Here is a 25217-nt window from a genome sequence, read left to right on the forward strand (position 1 = left end):
TCTTAGCCTTTGATTTCCTTATGTCGCCCATTGTTTTCTTCCTTTCTCTCTTTACACATAGCATGAGGTCCATATGGAATGTCTCTTGTGTTTAACATTGCTGCTTTCTTTTTCTCTTCTCAACACTGCCACATAATTCTATTGTCCATCCATAGCAAACCCAAATTACATATTCCTGCTATCCAAGACAAGACAAATATTTTCCAGCTTCCTTTCTACTCTTCCTTCCCAAAGCTGTACTACATTCTCACCTGATGATCTTCCTTGTTAACTATTTTTATAAGGAAAAACAAATCCAGTCAGATATGACCTACCATATCTCCTTTTCCAACCTGCTGCTTATATACCTAAACACTCTGCCTTTCTTGCTAACATAAGGTAAGACACATTCATGCTCCTCTTTCAGCTTCCCTCTCTCATTGGATCCTGAGCTGTTTGCTTTTTTCTCTCAGAGTCTCAGAGTATCATCTAGTTCTCCTCTGCACTGAGCAAAACAAAACAACACTATTGGCCCCACATCACCAATTCCTATCACTGTATTTTTCTCCCAACTTTATATAATGAGAATGTTATAAGCTCCTCATGCCTACCCTTCCCTTGATGATAAGTCAGATTCACATGGGCTACAAGCCCAGGTAAAAGTACAATCATTCTTTGGAAAAAATAGTGTACATTTTGGTGTAGGTGAATGCACATATGTGTGTGATGTCAGTACATGCATAACATCTAGTTTATGGTTTGAAGACACTGTCATTTATTCTCATTGTATGTGCTTCATAAATTTAGAATGTCACAATGCTCTTTCTTTTACAAAATAAGAGTAATCATATTTTTATTTTATAATGTCATTTGTTAACAAAATAATGTTGATTATCTTATATGTCTCCCCTATTGCCTTTTATAGTTATGTGAGATGCAAAACACTAGAAATATTTTCCTGCCTTTAGGATATAAGCTGAAGTGTAAGAAAGTGAATTGTCTCAAATCACATAGTTCACCAGATGTTGAAATTGGACATGGAACTATCATATCTTGACTCTTAACATATTTTTCTTTTTACTCTTTTATAGGATACTTTTCCAGCAAATGAGAGCACTGCTTTGCTCTCATTTGGGGAGCTTAGGAATGCATGACAATCCTAAACACCTTAACATTTATTCTTTAATTGACAGAATTAAGAAATGAATACTCTTTCTGATACTTATTTACCATATATTTGAACCAATTAGTAATTCTGAAATTGTCCTACTTCATTCTAATTTGTACATCTGTATTTTTACATTCTCCTCTCTGTCTAGAAGAAATCACATGTCCCCACATGAGACAGCTATTAAATTTAGTGTAAGTACAATAAGGAGAGTTTTAATAGAATCCATTTAAAGCCTAAAATGGTCACTGTTTCATGGCTAAGATTTCTACAGGATGGGAAGTGGATGGTTCACAGTAATGGAGGCATTGCAGACATATGTAGACATTTCAAAAGGAAAAGGACACGGCCAGAATGTCTGTAGATTTTTAGAGCAGAACCTATAAAATTATTTCCATTAATTTTCAAGATTATAATATAATTCCATCACTTCCCACTTCCTTTTCCCCCAACCCCTCCTGTATAACATCATTGTAGAGTATAACCTTAAAGTACACACTAGGTTGAGAAGAGCACAGCAAAGGAAGAACACACAAGTTGGAGCAGAATCTAGGAAGCTGGCAGACAAAGGGGATTTGGTTCAAGTATTTGAGCCTAGATTAAAAGAGTAGAAGTGAAATCATGGAGAATGTTATAGTGTTACTGGACTTGGGAATGTAGCCAGAGGAAGAGACAGTACATTTTGAATATTGGCAGATCCCAGAGGCCAGCTCAAAAGACCAGGCACATCTTTGGAAGAATGTGGATTAGACAACAAGGAATTTCCAGATGATTCTTGGTTTGTTATAGAAATAGTCCTAGATGTCTATTCTGTTTTGTCAAAGTCTGTAGCACACATATACACATACATACACACACAAATATATATGTATATAGATACACACACATATCATACCCAAGCACCCTCCTGATTACAGCTCCCTCTTTTTACAGAAACTAGTTATTACAACACATAAATGAACAGTGAGCAAATCACTATTCATGACCCATGGAACTAAGTACTCTTCACTTTAAATTCCATCCGTCATTAGATGCTCTCAGCTGATGATGGGCCTTTCTACATATGCATTCTTCTGTTGCCCATTCCTAATGTAATCAGTGAAGATATGTCCTCATAATGAAGCATTTTGATCACCCTTCCCCCATTCTGCTCACCACTCACTCCCCTTATTCTCTGTTGAGCTTCAAAGGCGTCAGAGATGCTACAAAATACAGTAAATAATCTATCTCATTTATTTTCTAAGTAAGCAAATGGTTATTGCCACCTATTCCATTTTAGTTGTAGTCTCTTCTATGATTCTAGACAGAGTCATTTTCTGTAGTTTTCTTAAAATGACATGTGTTGAACTCCTTTACACTTCATGCTCTACATCCTTTCATTTTTTAGAATGGTTGGTATTTTTTAGCCTGTTTTACATTAGGTATTTTGATTATGTTGCTTCCTGATGAATTGCCAAGAGCAGCATTTTTCATAATTTCTTATTTTTGAGATTATAGTATAATTTATATAATTTCCCTTCTTCCATGTCCCCCCACCAATTTTTCCTGTGTATCCCCCCTTCCCAATTCTCTCTTTCAAATTCATAGTCTCTTTCCAAGAGAAATATTTTAAAGTAAACATCAGTTCTTTGGATACACAGTAATTTTTCTGTATTACAATAAAATTGGAGGATGAGCTGATTTGGCCATGCCATGTAGCTATTGTAAAATCTTTTTTGTCATTGTTGTTATTTTGTTTTGATTAAGATCATATTCCCTGAGCATTTCTGTCTGCAGCTTATGCAATATTAAGTTCTCTCATTTAATCATAGACTCATGAATACAAACAAGACTAGGGACAGGTTAAGATGAGGTAAGAAACAAGACACGATGGCAGATACTACTGTGAGCACGGTTTGTAGCTTTCCAAATTTATTTTGGAAAACTGGGACTCCGTTGATGGGGAAATCAAAGGATCTGAAAATGCAAATAAGAAACAGGAGGCTGCTGTTCCCTGGTTTTACAAATGACCAATGGTGGAGATTAACAATATAAAAAAACCAAGGCTCATTTTTTAGACTACTGTAGCCTGTGTTTCCATTTTATTAGTAGCACTATGTCAGAGACCTCTGTATTCCATAATTCAATCAGGAGGATAAATGTGCTAATCTGTTAATGAAAAAGCAAATAGAATTAGTTTGAAAGTTGCCATCAGTGTCAATGGTGAATATTATTTAATTGAGTCAGTTATTTAATTTGCAATAAAACTTACAATTTCAATACTTTGAGAAATCTTTGTTAAGGTAGAGTATTCCCAGAGTAGTAGGCTTTGCTTGCCATGTATTATATTACAACCTTGGGATGATTTATGGCAAAAAATGACCTTTCTTTCCTCACAGTCTCTTAGCAATAATGTACTTAGAGGCACAAGTTAAACTCCTATGAGTTAAGAATGTGATAATCACTATTCAGTTAATGTTTTACACTAATCTCCATGTTTTTTTAATAGTTCTAGTTGCTGTTTATGTCTCTCAATGCCACAATCAGGGTGTTTTTTGGTAGCTTGTATTACCCTAATCACCAAGAAGTATGCTCCAATCTGATTAATTCCAGAATGATTAAAACATCCTATATAATTCATTTATTGTTACCTCAGTGAATTGAATATTTGATGATTTAAAGATAACTTGATTTTTTCACAAGATATGTATTTATCACTAGGCAGATGATCTGTGTGTGGTCTCTCTGTGGTTACCAGGTGTGGCTGCCTGCAGTGCTAGATTCACAGAGGGTAGGCTCTTGTGAGCATTCTCCAGTTACTTACCACCTGCTTGATAATGTATATCTCCCTTCCCTAGCTCTTAGAGAACCACATCCCTGCACAGCACAAGAGAGTCCTCTGTGGTGATATTTTATTTGTGCTCTAACAAACAAAACTTATCTTGGGATCAGAGAACAGAGCCAGGCACTAGATTAGACATAGAGGCCAGACAGTGGTGGCACATATCCTTAATCCTAACACTCAGGAGGCAGAGATCTGTCTGGATCTCTGTGAGTTCAAGGCCACACAGGGAACAGTGCCAGGCATGGTAGACACATCTTTAATCCAAGCACTTGAGATCTCATGCCATTGCTTGGGAAGAATACATGCCTTTAATCTCAGGAAGTGACATGGCTAGATAGAGAACAGTCTACAAGTTGTGAGGAGACAGGAACTAAGCAGAAGTTCAACTGAGATCCTCAGGGGTGAGGATTCCGAAGCTTTCAGTCTGAGGAAACAGGATTGGCTGAGGAGTTAGTAAGGTGAGGTTGGCTGTGCCTAGTTCTGCTTCTCTGACCTTTCAGCTTTCACCCCAGTATCTGGCTCTGGATTTTTTTTTATTAATAAGACTGTTTAGCAATTCATGTTACAGTCCTCTGGAGCTGGGAATGAGAGCACAGCTTCTCCTGTGTGTTGTCCTTGTGCAGCTTGCTTTCTGCTCTAGGAGGAGGGCATGGAGAGAGGGATTTGTAAGTATGCTGCAGCTCTAAGTGGCTAAGTTGTGATTTGTGGACTTTCTGAATACTCAAGAGTGGATTTAAAAAGAAGAAAAGATGGCTCTGCAATTAAGTAACAGTGTAGCAGTTCTAATCCTAGTATCACCATTCCTTCTCTTTTGTCACTTTCTTTCACACCTGTGTGAGTGACTCCTCTAGAATCCTTAGGAGTGCTGTGGGTGGTTTGCCTGAAACACAGTGTTCAAGAAGACAAAATCCAGCTTTGGCCTCAGTGCAACCTTCTTCCAGTGGTACTGCTACCCCAGTGAGTCACTGTAGGCTACAGTGGGCTTGGAGACTAAAGTAGCCTTAGGTGGCCCCAGAACTTCTCAGCTATGTCAAATCTCTGGCCTCTCTCTACCATATGGTGTGAGGACTACAGTAAGAACAACAAGGGATGAGAGCTTCTGTGGGATATAATGGCTCTGTCAGTGAATCTGGTAGGTACTCTTTCCTTGGCACTTAAATGAGACTTCCAGTTCCTTATTGTCTATTTCCCCTTTAAACAGACAATTTCCCTTTCCTTTATTTGCATGGAGTCTTCAAGGCAAGAGTGATGCTGTATTTTGTCTTTAAATTATGCCCCCCTGCACTATCATGAGCATAGTGTCAGCTCAATTAGGATTTATTGTCTAAAAAAGTAAATGGGAGATCTGATGAATGAACGAAATCCTATTACCCTTGTCAAGACTACCTTACCATGTATGTCCTAATGGCTCTCTAATTGTTTGTTTTCCTGTCATGTCTAGACATCTAACTCTGAGACACAGGCCAGGTCTACCTGCATTTGTCTTTGCAAGCCTCCATGCCCAACACTGTTCCAGATATGCAGGAAGTGTTTACAAGTTAAGAAGTACTTCCAGGTCCATTTGAGTTGTCTGGAGAGAAACCAGCTGTGGGACTGAGCTACATAAACTTGCAGGAGTAGTGAGTACACAAGAATACTGGATTCTAGTATTTTCTTGGAAAAGAAGGAACATATCTAAACACTGGAAATGGGCACATATAGATTTGTCTGTACAGTTCTCTATCCTGAGTGATACTGTCTCTGACTTTGATTGTCATTATCTGATTTGCTGCAAAGCCCTGGTGTCCACATATCTTTTTCTTGACGGAATTTCCTTTCTTAAAGAAGTGAGCAACTATAATTCCAGGTGGAGGGATGATATTTGCAGTTTATGCAAGGCAGCTCTTAGCTGCACTTTTAATAACAGAAGTCTGTGTAATTTTGCAGCCATAAAGCACACTCAGAATCTCTTATTTCATTTGATAAGCACAGGGACCCCATGAGATTTGAAAGGATCAGTTACTGTTATTTATACTTTACATTAAATTATATTTTATGATTATAAATGCTGAAACTTTGATAGATTGTTACTAAATCTGACTCCTGTGAGCTACACCAAGATTTCTACCCAAAGTTTTTGACTCATAGGAGAATACTCTTTCTGTATGTGAATATTGTTTTCATCCTCTTTAGCTTCAAACTAATCTTGATATGTTTGTTTTAAAAAGGTGAGCAAAGGTATTGTGGTTGGGGGGGTGCTTGATGCACACATATTTAGCCTACAGATCCTACACTGATACTGTGTAACAATGACAGTTTTAGTCTTCATTGCAACCCTTTGGATATTTGTGTTTAGGAAGGTATTTATTGAAAGTTTAAGATTCCTCTTGAAAAACACGGTTGCTGGATCACTGAGCAATTAGTGGATATATTGTGTGATACTAAGAATTACTAGTAAAGAAAATTACAAGTTATGTTGTATACTATTATGTTAGACCAGAAAAGATATATTCTGTGCACTATCAGTAGTTGTTAATTTTAAAATCAGAATCTAACATAATGGCTAGAGAGATGGCTCAGCTGTTAAGAGCACTTGTCATTTTTGCAGAGGGCCAGAGTTCAATTCTCAGTATCCACGTGGTAGTTCACAACTGTCCTTATTTGAAAGTTATAATTTAAGTTTCTTTATAACATGTGTCCAGTCAATTTTTGTCTTGATTTTTATTGTCTCTTAAACCTCATATTCAATACTATTGCATTAGGAAGTATGGCTATATAATTTGGCATCTAAAGTGGATCATTTTTTAATATGAAAGGGAATACAGTTAATAATTATACTAGAATAACAAGCATAACCTGGAAGTGTGTGTGGTAATCCAGGGAAGTTAACCTCATTATTGGAAATTATACTAGAATAACAAGCATAACCTGGAAGTGTATGTGGTAATCCAGGGAAGTTAACCTCATTATTGGAAATCTCAAGGCCTGTCTCCCTTACTTGGGATTTTATGTTTCCTGGAGCAGGGATCCTTACATGTAGAAAAAATTCAATAAATTCAGGTGGAAATCAATGGAAACTCAATAATAAATTTTCTAATACTTGGATATTTATGTGATATCATGCACATTTTTTAAGACTGAGGAAATCTGGTGTCACAGTCTACTTTAGATTTCCTCAAATATTCTTTAACTTCATCTGCAATCTGAGACTAATGATGAACCCGTCTTGCAAGAAGTCTGGGGTTCACAGATACTGTGGCAGTGTTCACATTGCAGGAATGTTCCTGTCATCCCTCAAAGCAGTTGTTAGCATTCAGGCATTTACACAGGCCTACTCTCCAGGACCTAGCAGCAGCCAAGATGTGACACTGTAGCTACTGCAGCCACTAAGTAGACCCAGAGCACTCTCCCTATGCACCTAAGCTATATCCCTTTATAAAAGGCAAACCCTTCTTGCCATCCCCTTTCCTTCTCTCCCTAGGAGGACACCTCTGCACCTCCCCCTAACCAACTTCCCACTTGAGCTCTGTTGCATGGTGTGACTTTGTGGTGCCCCTTGGCTCCAACCCACCAAGGTTGCCTATCCCCCAACCCCAACCCCTGCTAATTTATTGCAGCAGTTAATGGGAAAATGGGACATAATCACTGTTTTCCTTCCCAGAACACCAGTGATGGGATTTCTATCCTGAAGAAGGTGAAGGTTTGAACAGGAGAGGTGGTAACATTTAGGAGACGCTCAGAGCCTGCTCATGTAACATGCTGACTGATAGACAGTTCACTAAGTGGTAGTTCTACTCTCAAGTCCTCCATCATATACCATAGTGGAGCTGCTATCTTTCTTTGATGTTTGACTCATTGCATTTACTGGTTGTCAAACCCTGGGATAAAAATGTCATTTGCTTGACACACAGTAAGTCCTCAGTATGTTTATATTTGGGTTGGATTTTGATTGATTAAGAAAATGTCACAGGGTGGGGGGAGGGAGATGGTATTCACTTACTATAAACCTGCTATGCTCACAAGAATTCAGTTCATTTTTTTGCATTAAAAACATGTAGTCATCTGATTTGATTGTCCAAGTTGAAGGGGAATTCAATTTAATCAGAGAATTCTTTCATATAGCACTCTTCTTTAAATGCAATAGCATGCTAAACTATGTTCAAGTTCAAGTGTTGAAAAACTGAAAGATCCCAAGGTCAAGTTCACTTTTTGTATAAAACTGAAGGGGAAGAAAACAGCTCAGTGTCCTATAGCACATCAGTGAAAGAGCAAGGAGTCACTTTCTTTCCACATCACGCACTTTGATTTCACTGTTTCATTAAAGTGAAACCGAATTAACCATTTGCAGACCTTGCCACTTTGTATTTAATAGGGAAAATAATGTTGTTAGCTTTTTTCTGTCTTTATGACTTATCTTATGGTGAACACTATCATTTAGTGAGCTTCTCTGAATGGAACTTAGTTATGTTTATTGTGTTTTGATTATTTTAGGTAAGCCTTCCCAGTGATGCAAGCTGTGTTGAGGAAATCCTGCGGGTGAGTTTGAACTTTTATTTCTGTGCCTTTTTAAAAAAAAAACTTTTATTTTTCTCTCATACATTATATCATGACTACAGTTTCCCTTCCCTCCTCTCTTCTCAGTTCACCCTCCCCTCTCCTCCATATCCACTCTTCCTCCCTCTTTTTCCCTTCAGAAAAGAGCAGGTCTCCCAGTGAAATTCATTGTACATGGCCTAACAAGATACAATAAGACTGAGCAAAAACCCATCATATTACATGGCAATCCAGTAGGAGGAAAAGGGTCCCAAGAGTAGGCAAAAGAGTCAGAGACAGCCCCCACTCCCATAGGTGGTAACAAAGCAATCTATTTGTTTAAATTGTCAAAACTAATCTTCTGTTTCAAGAAGTATGATAATGAGGAAATGTTGAATTCAATATCCATGCTCTGCTGCTATATTACCTGCCTCATTTCATACCTCTCATCACTCAGCACTCTGATGTTACTAAAATTTTGGCAGTTTCTTCACTGGTCTAGGGATTAATTTTGAGTCCTGGTTAGAAATGCTTCTGACCTTCCTTAGGAAATTTTCCCTATTCAAATAGCACACCTCAATCCTTACCTTTCTACCTGGTGACTCTCAATGGCACCCCACTGAGCCTGGAATAAACTGTCAATGCAATATGGTTATGGAGACTGTGTGTGGTGTGGTGGTGAGGAAGGAATGGGAGACTGACAAGTCATGGCACGTCTGGGCAGTCCTGCTTAGAGGAGTAGGAAGAGCTTACGGGAAGACCAAAGTTGAAATGGATGGTGGTAACTTTTTTGGAAATTAACATACCAGTAAAAAAAACAAAAGGAAGTGAGAAAAATGTATCTACCTATTATCTCTGCCAGTTGTCATCGTATGCTAATATAGTATTTCAAGAAGATGAAAAATAGAAGCTTCACCATTTGTCACTTTTATGATATTGTGACTTTGGACAGACGAACGCATCTTTCTGAATCTCCATTCCTTGTCTGTCAAAGATTATAATACCATAATTCTCTTATAAACTGCCAAGTAGTAAATAAATGTTCATTATTATGATAAATGGTGACTAGTATAGGCATGTGGAAACCATGCAGTCTTCCTGCCTGGAAAAAAAGGACAAAGTGTATGTCAGTGAAAACTTAGCAACCCCCTTTTCCTCACTTAACAACTTCAGGATGGGCTGGCCAGCAGGGAAGACTCCTGTGGGTAGGCTCCCCCACTAAACCCCTCCATTAGACCCTGTTATCTGCTAGACCCACACCCTGCCCCAAACCTACCCATCCCCCTGCAGCCCCAATGGCTTCCTGAGACACAGAATCCACCAGCTCTGATTGAACTATGAGTGGCTTCTTCAGACACAGAATCCCCCAGCTCTCCTTGGACCAAGAGCTCTCATTGGACCAAGAGTAGCTTCCTAAACAGAGAATCTGCCAGCTCTGAATAGACTAAGAGCCCTGATAGGACCAAGAGCAGCTTCCTGAGACACAGAATCTGCCAGCTCCAATTATATCAAGAGCTAAGGTTGGACCCAGAGTGGCCCCCTGAGACACAGACACAGCAAGCATAAAATGGACCAAGAGCAGCTCGCTCAGACACAGGGACCTCTTGCACCTATTGGAGGAAGAGATGGGTAGACATGAGTACAGAAGTACATACAACAACATAAAGACCAATATGGCATCACCAGAACCTAGCAGTTCTACAACAGCAAGACCTGTACATCACAATGTAGAAGAAGCAGAAGAGAATGACCTTAAAAATAACTTTATGAAGATAATAGAGGTCTTTAAAGAGGAAATAAAAAATTCTCTTAAAGAAATTGGGGACCGGGCGGTGGTGACGCACGCCTTTAATCCCAGCACTCGGGAGGCAGAGCCAGGTGGATCTCTGTGAGTTCGAGGCCAGCCTGGGCTACCAAGTGAGTTCCAGGAAAAGGCGCAAAGCTACACAGAGAAACCCTGTCTCGAAAAAAAACCAAAAAAAAAAAAAAAGAAATTGAGGAAAAGACAAACAAAAAATTAGAAGAAACCAATAAATTAAAGGAAGCTAAGAAAACCATGAAAAAAAAAAACAATTAAACAGGTGAAGAAAACAGCTCAAGACCTGATTATTGAAATAGAAACAATGAACAAGACACAAACTGAGGGAATGCTGGAAACAAAAAATCTGAGTAAATGAACAGGAACTACAGATGCAGCACAACCAACAGAATACAAAAGATGGAAGAGAGGATCTCTGGCATAGATGATACAATAGAGGAAATAGATTCTTCAGTTAAAGAAAACACCAAAACCATAACACAAAATGTCCAGGAAATCTGGGACACCATGAAAAGGCCAAACCTAAGAATAATAGGAATAGAAGAAGGAGAAGAATACCAACTCAAAGGCACAAAAAATATATTCAACAAAATCATGGAAGAAAACATTCCCAACTTAAAGAAGGAAATACCTATGAAGATACAAGAAGATTACAGAACACCAAATAGACTAGATGCCCCCAAAAGTCCCCTTACCACATAATAATTAAACCACTAAACATACAGAATGAAGAAAGAATATTAAGAGCAGCAAAAGAAAAAGACCAAGTGACTTATAAAGACAGACCCATCAGAATAACACCCAAATTCTCAGTGGAGACTCTGAAATCCAGAAGGTCCTGGACAGATGTAATACAGATAGTAAGAGGCCACAGATGCCAGCCCAGACTACTATACTCAGCAAAACTTTAAATCACTGTAGACAGAGTGAATAATATATTCCAAAACCAGATTTAAATAATACCTATCCACAAATCCAGCCCTAAAGAAAGCACTAGAAGGAAAACCCCAACCTAAGGAAGTTAGATGTACCCACTAAAACACAGGCAATAGATAACCCCACAGCAACAAATCCCAAAAAGGAAAATATTCACACACTACCACCAAAACATAACAGGAATTAACATCACTTAATATCATTGGACTCAATTCGGCTATAAAAAGATAGAGGCTAACAGAAAGAATACAAAATCAGGATCCATCCTTCTGCTGCATACAAGAAACACACCTCAACTTCAAAGACAGACACTATCTCAGAGTAAAAGGCTGGGAAAAGACTTTCAAATCAAATGTACTTAAGAAGCAAGGTGGTGTAGCTATCCTAATATCTAACAAAATAGACTTCAAACTAAAATCAATCAAAAGAGATTGGGAAGGACATTATATATTCATCACAAGAAAAATCCACCAACATGAAGTCTCAATTCTGAACATTTATGCCTCAAACACAAGGGCACCCACATATGTAAAAGAAACATTACTAAAGCTTAAATAATACATCAAACCCCACACATTAATAGTGAAAGACTTCAACACCCCACTCTCACCAATGGACAGATCTGCCAGACAGAAACTTAACAGAGAAATAAGGGATCTAACAGATGTAATGATGCAAATGGAATTAGGAGATATTTTAGAATATTCCACCCTAACACAAAATAATATACCTTCTTCTCAGCACCCCATGGAACCTTCTCTAAAATTAACTACATACTCGATCACAGAGCAAATCTTAACAGATACAAAAAAATTGGAGCTGGGCAGTGATGGCACACGCCTTTAATCCCAGCACTAGGGAGGCAGAGCCAGGCGGATCTCTGTGAGTTCGAGGCCAGCCTGGTCTATAGAGTGAGACCCAGGACAGCCACCAGAACTGCACAGAGAAACACTGTCTCAAAAAACAAAACAAATCAAAAGTCGAAATAACCTCCTGTATTTTATCAGACCACCATGGATTAAAGTTAGATTTCACCAACAACAAAAATTACAGAAAATCTACAATCACGTAGAGACTAAATAATTCTCAACTGAATCACCAATGACTCAAGAAAGAAATAGAGAATTTAAAGACTGCCTAGAATTCAATGAAAATGAATGTACTATATAACCAAACATATGGGACACTACGAGAGCAGTGATAAGAGGACTAAATGCCCACATAAAGAAGAAATCTCACACTAGTGACTTAACAGTACACTTAAAAGCTCTAGAAGAAAAAGAAGTAAACTCACCCAGGAGGAATATATTCTAGGAAATAATAAAATTGAAATCTGAAGTCAATAAAATAGAAACAAAGAGAACAATACAAAGAATCAATGAAACAAAGAGTTGCTTCTTTGAGAAAATCAACAAGATAGGCAAGCTCTTTTCCAAACTAACCAAAAGGCAGAGAGAGAACATCCAAATTAACAAAATCAGAAATGAAAAGGGGGACATAACAACAGACATTGAGGAAATATAGAGAATCATCAGGTCATACTTCAAAACTCTCCACTCCAGAAAATTGGAAAAGCTGAAAGAAATGGACAATTTTCTGGATAGGTACCACATACCAAAATTAAATTAAGATCAGATGAAAATTTAAATAGACCTATAACCCCTAAGGAAATTGAAATAGACATTAAAAGTCTCCCAACCAAAAAAAAAACAAAAAAAACAAAAAACTAAAAAAAAAAAACAGAACCAGATGGTTTCAGCACAGAATTCTATCAGATCTTCAAAGAAGAGTTATACCAATACTCTTCAAATTGTTCCACACAATAGAAACAGAAGGAACATTACCAAACTCTTTTTATGAAGCTACAGTTACCCTAATATCCAAACCACACAAAGATGCAGTAAAGAAAGAATTACAGACCAATCTCCTTCATGAACATTAATGCAAAATTACTCCATAAAATACTGGCAAACCGAATCCAAGAATGCATCAAGGAAATCATCCACCATAATCAAGTAGGCTTCATCCCAGAGATGCAAGGATGGTTCAACATATGAAAATCTGTCAATGTAATATACCATATCAACAAACTGAAAGAAAAAACCACATGATCGTCTCATTAGAAGCTGAAAAAGCCTTTGACAAAACCCCACACCCACTCATGATAAAGGTCTTGAAGATCAGGAATACAAGTAACATACCTAAACATAATAAAGAAATCTATAGCAAGCTGACAGCCAACATCAAGTTAAATGAAGAGAAACTCAAAGTGATTCCACTAAAATCAGGAACAAGACAAGGCTGTCCACTCTCCCCGTATTTATTCAATGTAGTACTCGATGTCCTTGCTAGAACAATAAGACAACAAAAGGAAATAAAGGGGATACAAAGTGGAAAGGAAGAAGTCAAACTTTCTCTATTTGTAGATGATATAATAATCTACATAAGTGACCCCATAATTCTACCAGGGAACTCCTACATCTGAAAAAAAAAACTTCAGTAATGTGGCAAGATACAAGATTAATTAAAAAAAAAACAGTAGCTTTCCTATATACAAATGATAAACAGACTGAGAAAGAAATCAGAGAAACATTACCCATTACAATCGCCACAAATAATATAAAATACCTTGGGGTAACTCTAAGTAAGCAAGTGAAAGGCTTATATGACAATAACTTTAAATCTCTGAAGAAAGAAATTGGAGAAAGATATCAGAAAATGGAAAGATCCCCTATGTTGTTGGATAGGTAGGATCAACATAATAAAAAAGGCAATCTTACCAAAAGCAATCTACAGATTCAATGCAATCTCCTTCAAAATCCCAACACAATTCTTCACAGATCTAGAAAGAACAATATTAGACTTTATATGGAAAAACAAAAAACCCAGGATAGGTAAAACAATCCTTTACTATAAAGCCACCTCTGGAGGCATCACCATCTCTGACCTCAAGTGCTACTATAGAACTATAGTAATAAAAACAGCTTGGTATTGTCATAAAAACCTACATGTGGAACAATGGAATCAAATTGAAGACCCTGGCATTAATCCACACATCTATGAACACCTGATTTTTGACAAAGAAGCCAAAATTGTACAGTGGAATAAAGAAAGCAGCTTCAACAAATGGTGCTGGCATAACTGGATGTCAACATGTAGAAGACTGCAAGTAGATCCACATCTATTGCCATGCACAAAACTCAAGTCCAAGTGGATCAAAGTCTGAAACATAAGACCAGTTACACTGAACCTGATAGAAGAAAAAGTAGAAAGTAGTCTTGAATGCATTGGCACAGGAGACTACTTGCTAAATATAACACCAGTAGCACAGACACTGAGATCAACAATTAATAAATGGGACCTCCTGAATATAAGAAGTTTCTGTAAGGCAAGGGACAACATAAATAAGACAAAATGACAGCCTACAGAATGGGAAAAGATCTTCACTAACCTCACATTTGACAGAGTGCTGATCTCCAAAATATATAAAGAATTCTAGAAATTAGACATCAAAATGCCCAACAATCCAATTAAAAAATGGGCTACTGAGATGAACAGAGAATTCTCAACAGAAGAATCTCAAATGGCTGAAAGACAAATAAGGAATTGCTCAACATCCTTAGTCATCAGGGAAATGCAAATCAAAACAACTCTGAGATACTATCTGATACCTGTCAGAATGGCTAAGATCAAAAACACTAATAACAACTTATGTTGGAGAGGATGTGGAGCAAGGGGAATACTCCTCCACTGTTGGTGTGAGTGCAAACTTGTACAGCCACTTTGGAAATCACTATGGCAGTTTCTCAGAAAATTGGGACTCAATCTTCTTTAAGTCCCAGCTATACTACTCTTGGGCGTATACCCAAGGAATGCTCAATCATACCAGAAGGACACATGCTCAACTATGTTCATAGCAGCATTATTCGTAATATCCCAAACCTGAAAACAACCTAGATGCCCCTCAACTGGAAAATATGGTACATATACAAAATGGAGTACTACTCAGCAGTAAAAAACAATGGCATCATGAAATTTGAAGGCAAATGGATGGAACTAGAAAATATAACCCTGAGTGAGGTAACCCAGACTCAGAAGGACAAATATGGTATGTACTTACTCATAAGTGGATACATGATGTAAAGCAAAGTATAACCAGACTACAACCCACAGCTCCAGAGAAGCTAGCTAACAAGGAGGACCCAAAGATGGATGAATGGATTGCCCTGGGAAGAGGAAATAGATGAGATCTCCATGAGTAAACTGTGGATGGGGGGCAGGCAATGGAGGGTAGGTGATGGGGGATGAGAACATAAGGGAACAGGATGGTCAAACTAGAACATGGATGGAGTGGGAGAGCAATGAAAGAGATACTGTGGTGAAGGGAGATATCATGGGGACAGGGAGAACAGGGTGGTAGGGAAGTTCCTAGGAATTCATAAGGATGATCGGAGCTTAGACTACTAGCAATAGTGGAGAGGGTGCCTGAACTGGCTTTCCCCAGTAATCAGATTGATGAATACCCTGTCATCATAGAGCCTTTCTCCAGTAACTGATTGATGCAGATGCAGAGATCCACAGCCAAATACTAGGCCGAGCTCCAGGAGTACAGTTGAAGAGAGAGAAGAGGGATTCTATGAGCAAGGGACACCAAGATCATGATGGGGAAACCTACAGAGACAACCAAACCAAGCTAGTAGGAACTCATGAAATTTAGACCAACAGCTGTGGAGCCTCCATGGGACTGGACTAGGCCTCTGCATAAGTGAGATAGTTGTTTAACTTGATCTGCTTAAGGGGCCCCCTGGCAGTAGGATCAGGATCCATCCCTGGTGCATGAGCTGGCTTTTTGAAGCCCACTACCTATGGTGGGACACCTTGAACAGCCTTGAGGCAGGGGGAGGGGCTTGAACCTGCCTCTACTGAATGTACCAGGCCTTACCTTCTTGTAGGAGGGAATGGAAATGCATTGTGTAGGAGGCTGGAGTGGCAGCAGGAGGGAAGAGGGGGATCTGCATTTGGTATGTAAAATGAATAAAAAAAATTATTAATTAAAAAAAGAAAACTGAAAAAAGAAAAAAGAAAGGAAAAGAAAAGAAAACAAACAAATAAAAAACAATATCAGGATGACTCTCCATACCACCAGCTCCTGAGCAAGAAATTTCTCAGATTGCTAGCATTTTAAGCCATTCCTGATAACATGCTGTCAAGGAATAGTGAAGAACATTAAGCTCCCGACAGTAAAGTTGGCCTGCTAAATATGTTCCCGTCCTATGTCTTTCTCTGAACCTGCTTCAGCCCAAAGACCTTAATGCTTTTGAGCATTAAGTAGATTAGTCTTATCTGTCTGATTAGAGATGGTACTGTATAGATTGAAGATATGGCAGCCACTTTTGTAAGATAAGAGCCTAGCAATTTGTTTGTTATTTGTCCTTGGGGCCCTGGAGATTGACAGAAGGCATGGTAGTCATAGTGAAATCTACAAGTATGGTACACCCTAAGAACTTGGCTATTTGCTCTGTCCCATTGAGTAGATACAAGAAATTGCATTCACTCCTTCCTTGTTGTCAGCCACCTTCCTTAAAGAAAGACAACAGTGAAAGAAACGGCTTACTCAGTGGACAAGCTAACCTCAGTGTTCTCTTGTTCCCCTGAGAGGTTGAGGGCAAGCATAAATGAATTCTGTTAGTCAGGTTTTTTTCTTCATACCCAGAATTCCAGATCCATCTAAGAGTCACTACCTAACTTGTCACACTTGAATTTTCTCCTTCAGGCCAGAGCAGCCTAGTGCTTAAGTGTTTCACACAGTGGCAGTGGGGAAATTAACTGGAACACCTGTCAGAGTCTGACCGGTTAGGGAAACAGTGGATTTTCACTTTAACCATGGAAAGAAAGGCAGGCTGCTTTAATATGCTCATAAAAGATAGAAGCATTTGAAAAAGTAACAAAAGTCTTTCTGTTGTTTTTGGAAGAGAATCTAGGGAAAGCTGGTGTTTTGATTTTTGTTTTGGTTGTTTGATTTGCTTTCTTTTTTGGTAGGGGCAATTATTGTATAGCTCCATTTTGTTCATTTCCTTCATCAGTGTTATAAAAAGAATACTTTCTCTTATGGAAGAGTAGAATGTTTTATTCCCCATACATGGAACATAAGCTAACTTTCCAAAGTTTATTCCCCGATTTTTATGACTAATTCTTAAATTTTTATAGACCCCATAGAGTGTCACAACAGAGCTTGCTGTGGGATTTTGTTTTGTTTTAATCACATATACATGCTGCTGGTCTCAGGACCTTTGTTATCTGTAGGTTGTTCTACAGTAAGTCTATTTTCTATTTTCCTCCCCATCTGCCTCCTTCTTAGGGGAGATACTTTTCTTTTCTCAATTTCTCCCCTGAATCCTTCTGTACTTTTCAAACTAAATTGATTTAAAAGCAGACTCATGTCTCCTAGGTAAAGTGACCGTGTAGCCAAAGGATCTGTATCTAGCCCCCTGAGGAGAAAGAACCGGCTCCCAATTGCTCTTGGCACTCCTTTCCTTTAGTCTTTATCTGAAACACAAAGGATAATTGTCCCCTTTCTACACCACTGCCTAGCCCCAGGGAAGGAAGTCTTTATTAATTAATTTTTTTTGACAATTTAATATATATTGTATATAATACATTCTGATTGTTACATTGATACATTGTTCCTATCCCCCACAATCTCTTATTTCCCTCCCACCCCTGTCAACCACTGGCTCTTTCAAGTCATTTTCCACATTTATATTATGTTGCTTTGTCTTGTGACAGTAGTCACTGAGCAAGCTATTTGTATATGTATATTTTAGTTTTTTTCATTCTCCTAACTTCTCTTCCTCTCTAAACCTCTTTTCCTCACCATATATGAAAACACCAGGACAGATTTTAATGTTAGTCAAGTGTGATATCATCTGTCTACCTCATGGCCAGCTTTTCGGTCTCCCAGTCAATAGAAATGCTTTTGCCTCATGCATTTTATTTTGGCCCCATTTCTCAAAATACTATTTAAGTTCAAACCAAATCATTTTTATTGAAAGCCTCTCTCACCATTTCTCTGAAAATGGACTCAGTTTCCCTTCAGACCAGCATTTCAATTCCTCTTTCTTTGCACTGCTACCTGTCTTACCTAGCATGTTCCTTCTTGTCCTCATGCCCTTGCAGCCACAATCACATTACAACAGGCTAGCTGAACCTTATAGGTAACCTTACTTTCCTGTGAGAGGTGACTACAGTTTAAAGCACTTCGACTTTATTATGTTTACTGAGAAAATCAGGTAGTCCTTTATAACTTCAGTAAATAAAAGTCTCCAAGGTTAAATGACCTGTAGTCAAGGGTAGGGCTTGCATGAGGCAGAAGTAGAGGAAAGCATAGCCTTCCTTGTTGTCTAAATCTAGTGATCTTGGCACTGTACTTAGCTGTCAAGTACCCCTCCACCAGCTTTTAATGAGAATTTCTTAAAAATTATCAAAAAGTTTGCTTCAGATAGTGACTGACATTTCTTGCATTTTAAAAGAGCACTAATAGCTGAACATAGTTTGAGTAAGTCTTAACTTGAATATTTTCAAGGCCCATTTATAATAAAGACAGCAGTAGCAAATATACTACTGGTGATAAAAGAAGTAATAATAGTAATATCTAAACAGCATTTCCACGAATTTCTTTGAATCTTCAGGGGAACCTTCAGAGGTTTCACTGTTCATCGTATTTCACCTAACTGAGAAGAGTCAAACTCTGAGAAGGGAAGCCATTGCCCTAAGTCACAGCTCCCCAGGTCTCGACAACCCATCCTGACTTCTCACCCTCTTGCTTCACCTGAATGTAGCCTTATTTAATAGGCTCCAGTTCAACTTATGGTTAATAGTATAATGTCTTCAGTGAATTATGTACTTTATCTACTGTTATTTCCTTAATTTGTACAAATTAAATTATGCCAACATGTTTTTTCAAACATACTAGAATACTCCCACCTACAAAACATTTTCATAAAAGTGACTTAATCCCACAAAGCAAGCTATATAGACTTAGGTCTATTGGTACTTTACAAGAATAATATTACTTCGTATAAATTTTACAAATCAGAAATTTAAAGGCAGCCATTTGTTAGTGCATCCTACCCTATGTACTTGCTTCTATCAGTGTACCATTTGCTCTTTAGATTCAAGCTACTCTCTAGTGCAAACAGAAATAAAATATAACAATAGCTCTACCCCAGTGATGACGTTTTCAGTTAAAATTCACCTATCATACAGGGATTCCTAGGCAGCTTGTAAGTAATAATATGGGCAATACCAGCAGCTTCTTTTCTGAGCTCTATGGGGTTCTATGCATCATAGAGTCATCATTTGGGGGAGCATTAATGTGGGATGTTCTTTGTGGCAAATGTGTTGCTCTGATTGGTCAATAAATAAATCACTGATTGGCCAGTGGCCAGGCAGGAAGTATAGGCAGGACAAAGAGGAGAATAAAGCTGGGAAGTGGAAGGCTGAGTCAGAGACAGTGCCAGCCACCACAATGACAAACAGCATGTGAAGATGCCGGTAAGCCACGAGCCACGTGGCAAGGTATAGATTAATGGAAATGGATTAATTTAAGCTATAAGAACAGTTAGCAAGAAGCCTGCCACGGCCACACAGTTTGTAACCAATATAAGTCTCTGTGTTTACTTGGTTGGGTCTGAGCGGCTGTGGGACTGGCAGGTGAGAGAGATTTGTCCTGACTGTGGGCCAGGCAGGAAAACTCTAGCTACACATTAAGCCAATGAGAATAGCAGGCTTTAAATGCTACTATCTGAGGATGGATGTTCAATGATGATTTGTTCTGCAACAATATGATTTATTTGTTTCTAGCAAGAATTTACATAAAATGTCAACAAACTATCAATTAAATCTTTTCTGGAGTCAAAAATGCAGATAGCACGTGTCTCTTAGATTTGATGATGAACAGATTGTGTTTCCTAGCAAAGTACCTTCTGTAGATGATAATTTCATAGGCAAACATCTGTAAGGGTAATTCACTGTTTATGAGAAATGCTGAATTTGCTATCTAGGATTTAGGAACTGTATTTGATAAATTGTACTTTCTTATAATTTCCCCTGCCATATGGACTGGGTTGGTAAACACCTACATGGGCACCACTTTTTTATTACAGCTGATCAGTGTCTCTACAGCATACTAAATTATGGCAATTCTATTCGTTACTTTTATATTTTTGTTCACAGTTTTACCATGCAACAAACTTAACAAATAATTACAAGACAGCCATATACAGTACTTGTTATTTTTAACCTTTAACAGGGTTAATAAAAAAGTCCATATGAGGAATCAGATAAAATGGATCAGGGAACAATATTGGTCAGACAATTATGCCTGAAAGAAAGTTTGATTATATTATCATAATTATACAGAATAATCAAGCACCTTTCAGCAAAATTTCTTTTAAATTTAATCAATAATTAGGCAATTGATTTTATATCCTGTCAAATGAATGTACAAATAGTGTTCAGACTGAACTCATGTAGGAGATTTTCAATATAACTGTCTTAAATATTAATCCTACTGGAATGTTTCTAAAAGCATCTACCCCATTCTGGTATGGGCTTTTAAAATTATAGTTTCTTTGAAATATTGATATAAAAGTCCATCTAAGAATGAAAACAATTGCTAAATATAATTTAGACTATAATTAATGTTAACATTGATAGAATCAAGTAAACGAACTAGTAATTGTACCCTCACCTAATCTGATGACTAGCTGTTACCTAATGACATTGTGAAATATGTAAATTTGTCAGTAGGTGAAAATGCCCTTGACTGAGTAAATTATATGGAGTACTAACTTTTCTGAAGCTAATTCAAACCACTAATGGACTTAATAAGAACCATGCACATGTGAGGTGAGCTATTCATAGAACCAAATTAGTCTATAAGAGATATTACCCATTATTTTCTTCCCAGTAATCATTTCCTCTTTTCTCAAGCACAAACCAACCTAGAAAAAAGATGCTAAATTTAATTACAAAAACTGTTATGTGAATAATGAAGGTAAGCCATCCAACATGCTTCCGAATGCACTTAGAGCCTGTCAAGCAGTTTAAATATTTTCTTGTGGAATCTGGGGGGTTGCAAGCTAGCATATGAGGTGAATTTTAAATATTTTACAGACGTCATTGGGAAAGTGAGTAATGTGAGTAACGAAGTTTCTGTCTCAGTGAATCATGAGAACCTGTCACACATGGGGAGATGTCAGGAAAGAAATGATGTCAAATAGCAGTAACTTAGCAACCGACCATTTAGCTATCCAGGGAGGGAGCAAGAGTAGTCCCTCAAAAGTGGGTGAGTAGACACATGAGTCCCTATATATTTTAGGTGAGTTATAAAAATAAGTCTGTTTTCTGTTAACCTATTTCTTTTTGTGAATATGGTGATTCATTATTTTCCATTGAACTGGATGAAAGCAGGTGAATTTAAGCCATGTATAATTTACACCTGCTTTGTGTATCTTGGTTATACAGAAAAGGGCAATGAAACAATGCATTGATTTCACAAAGAGAGTTCTAGGTTTATCTTAAATAAGAAATAGCTTCTGACTTTTGGTTGAGAACCAGCATTTTGGTTCTGGCTTTGCCAGTAGAATTGGGTTAGGAGAGAAAATGGTAATACAATGAAGTCTGCCATTCTATTTGTAACTTTGTAACATATGACCAGTGTCTAGAAAAAATGCACCAAAATGACAATCTTCTCATAATTAATATGGTAGGCATTTTCTAATTTTTAAATGAAAAGTGAAAGAATAAAGGAAAGATCAGTCTTTCTCTTATATATAAAAAAGCATTATAGAGGCTTCCAGGTTAGTGACAATCGGATTTCTCCATATCCTGAGTCTGAAATGTGTGGTTGCTTCAGCAATAAGGTCTTACATTTAAGTTCTAGATAGCAGCCAAGGGAGATGGCTATAGCCTATACTATTTTGGAAATGTTTTGGACCCTTCCCCTGAATAAAAATTTGAAAAAAAGTTTTCCCATGCATGGCACTGGGGTCAGCTATAAACACTCATACATATAAGCAACACTAAATGGACTCAATGTGGTGTGTGTGTGTGTGTGTGTGTACATACATATATACACACATCTGTATATTTGTGTGTGTGTGTGTGTGTGTGTGTGTGTCTGTGTCTGTGTCTGTGTGTGTGTTAGTCAGGATTCTCAAAAGCAACAGAACTGATAGAATGAAATACATGGGATTTATTAGAGTGGCTTAAAGGCTGAGGTCTGAGTAGTACAACAATGGCTCCTGACAGGCCAAGAATATGGTAGCTGTTCAGTTGACAAGACTGGGTATATCAGCAGTCTCATTCTGGTGGGGAATCCTGGAGCATTCCTAGAGAGCTGGTGGTCTTCATTCTATGCTGGAATCATGAAGTGAAAGTCAGGACAAGCAGACATCAAGCAAAAGCTTCCTACTTCCATGTCCTTTAATGTGGACTGCCACCAGAAGGTGTGGCCCCACCTGCAATTATGCAATTAAGAAAATCCCTCACAAGCATGCCCAGCTGTTTGGATTTTAGCTAATTCCAGGTGTAGTCAAGCTGACAACCAAGCTGAGCCATAGCAGTGTGTGTGTGTGTGTGTGTGTGTGTGTGTGTGTGTGTGTGTGTGTATGTTAAACAACAATAATTAAAGACTAGGTCATGAATTTGAGAGGGTATAAGAGACAGAACAATTAGGAGGGAGAGAAGGTGGCATATAAATGATGTAAATACAATAATCATGTATGAAATTTCAACAAAATAAGTTATAGAATATTTGAAAAATAAGCCTAAACTCCATAATTTATCTTACCAAAAGAAATTCACAAGACTATGCCACAGTTGATTCTTGGAGTGCCAAAAAGATGCAAGTTAAGAGATGACTCCTAGTTATGTGTCTGGGCCACAACAGCACTGATATTGAAGATTTAAAAAAAATACTAAAAGAAATATTGGAGTAATGGAAATGAGTATAAAGGGTAGAGAATGGAACTCCCATTGACCAAATTTGACATACAGTTTGAAAATTGGGGAAGGCAGAATTGAATGAGAAATTCCGTTAATAATACATGCTTGTAGAAAACATTCTGTCGGTAAGGTAAATGGAACACTTAGATACTACTTTAGAAATAGGTTGTAGCCGGGTGTTGGTGGCGCACACCTTTAATCCCAGCACTCGGGAGGCAGAGCCAGGCGGATCTCTGTGAGTTTGAGGCCAGCCTGGGCTACCAAGTGAGTTCCAGGAAAAGGCGCAAAGCTACACAGAGAAACCCTGTCTCGAAAAACCAAAAAAAAAAAAAAAAAAAAAAAAAAAAAAAAAAAAAAAAAAAAAAGAAATAAGTTGCAGGTACAACAGTGGTCCATAAAAGAAAAGTAAAAACAAAAGGCACTCACTCTCACAGTCTCACAGACTCATGTATTTGGATGAGTATTCCTCCTTGCTTGGAATTCATCTAATCCCTCACTGGTGCTAGAATTCTTGTCACTGAAATTTTAGCCATAATAAAAAACTTAAATCACCATAAGATCTACGTACAAATCCACACTTATATGGGAAAAAAAAAACATACCAGGAAAAGTAATGGCATAAAACAAATATAATGGCAAGGATTTGTTAAAACAACAACACTAAGCAATTTCATGTTAAACAAAAAGAAATCCACCCAAATCAGTGATATAAGAACTTAAAGGATCTAGACTTGGAGACACATTCTATAATCTCAGTTCAATAAAAATGACCCTGGCTTTGAAAACAGTCTAAGTTGCATTTGGTTCTTTGTCTCAACAACAGAGCTTAAAGTTTTGTTTTTGTGTGTTTTGTTTTAATAGATATTAGATGGTGTGCTTACCAGTAACTATAGAACTGGAGACCTGAATTTCTCTCCATCATTCTCCCAAGGATATTTTCACATCCATGCTCATAAGAATGGTCGTGATTAAATTCAGTGGGCCACAAAACAAAGCCATAAATGTAGGAAAAGGATTTGTAGTGAGGATGGGAGGAGATTGATAGGCGTGGGACGTGTATAAGAGAATGTCAAGGGTAAGTGTGATCATAATGTGTTATATACATGTATGAAATGATAGACTAATAAATTTAATATAAAAAGTAAAAAGGTCAAGTCAAGAGATATAAATTAGAGAATTAGGAGCAGAAAATTATCATAAATCAAACATTCAAGAAGTTGATTTTCTGAAACAAATCAACAATAAAATAGGTTATGTATTACTTAATATAATTGACAAAAGTGAGGGAAATTTCAAAAATATAAAGCAAGGAATAATACAGAAAATGTCTATTGTAAACGTGAGTACATAAGTGGCAATTTGCTCACAGTACAAATAAAAGTGAACCTGTAGATTAAGTAAATATTTTTCTAATAAAGTATATTTGAATGATAATGAACACACCTAAGACAGATTCTAAATAGACTTATCACTATCTATAAAATGAAGATACCTTATCTCTTAAAAAGCATGAGTCTCAGGTGGGATTTTTTGAGCTGATTCAAGCCAACTATTTACAAGAATAGTGCAACTTAACTATTTTAAACATAAAACAAGAGACATTATTTGGCAAATATTTTTAGAAAAGCCAGCCAAGCATAAATATGACAAAATATCATATAAAAGCAAAGTTGAAAAATGAAATATCACTTATGAATATTGATCCAAAGACTTGTAAAGAAATACTGACATAGAAAATCAGGCAACACTTTAAAGGACATAGATCATGTCAAGTAGATTTTAGTCTAGGTTTTCAAAAGTCTCTCTAATATTTAGAAATATGTATCATATTGCCTTTTATAAATAGAATGTAAGAAAAAATACATGATCTTCATAGGATAATTAAGATACTTGAGGAAGTTCAATACACATTCTTGATAAAAGAAAATAAATGGAAACATCCTTAAAATGGCACAAAGTACCTGTGTCAA

General features: G+C 37.4%; 1 protein-coding gene across 1 annotated transcript in view; it reads left to right on the top strand.

Moving 5' to 3' along the window:
• Positions 1-25217, top strand: part of Aff2 (ALF transcription elongation factor 2) — a 448384-nt gene that overhangs the window by 209956 nt on the left and 213211 nt on the right. The window contains exon 4 of the mRNA XM_059251561.1: positions 8442-8486. Within this exon, the coding sequence (XP_059107544.1) occupies positions 8442-8486 (45 nt within the window). The remainder of the gene's footprint in view (positions 1-8441; positions 8487-25217) is intronic.

This window comes from Peromyscus eremicus, chromosome X (genome assembly GCF_949786415.1).
Source record: "Peromyscus eremicus chromosome X, PerEre_H2_v1, whole genome shotgun sequence".
NCBI classification, from domain to species: domain Eukaryota; kingdom Metazoa; phylum Chordata; class Mammalia; order Rodentia; family Cricetidae; genus Peromyscus; species Peromyscus eremicus.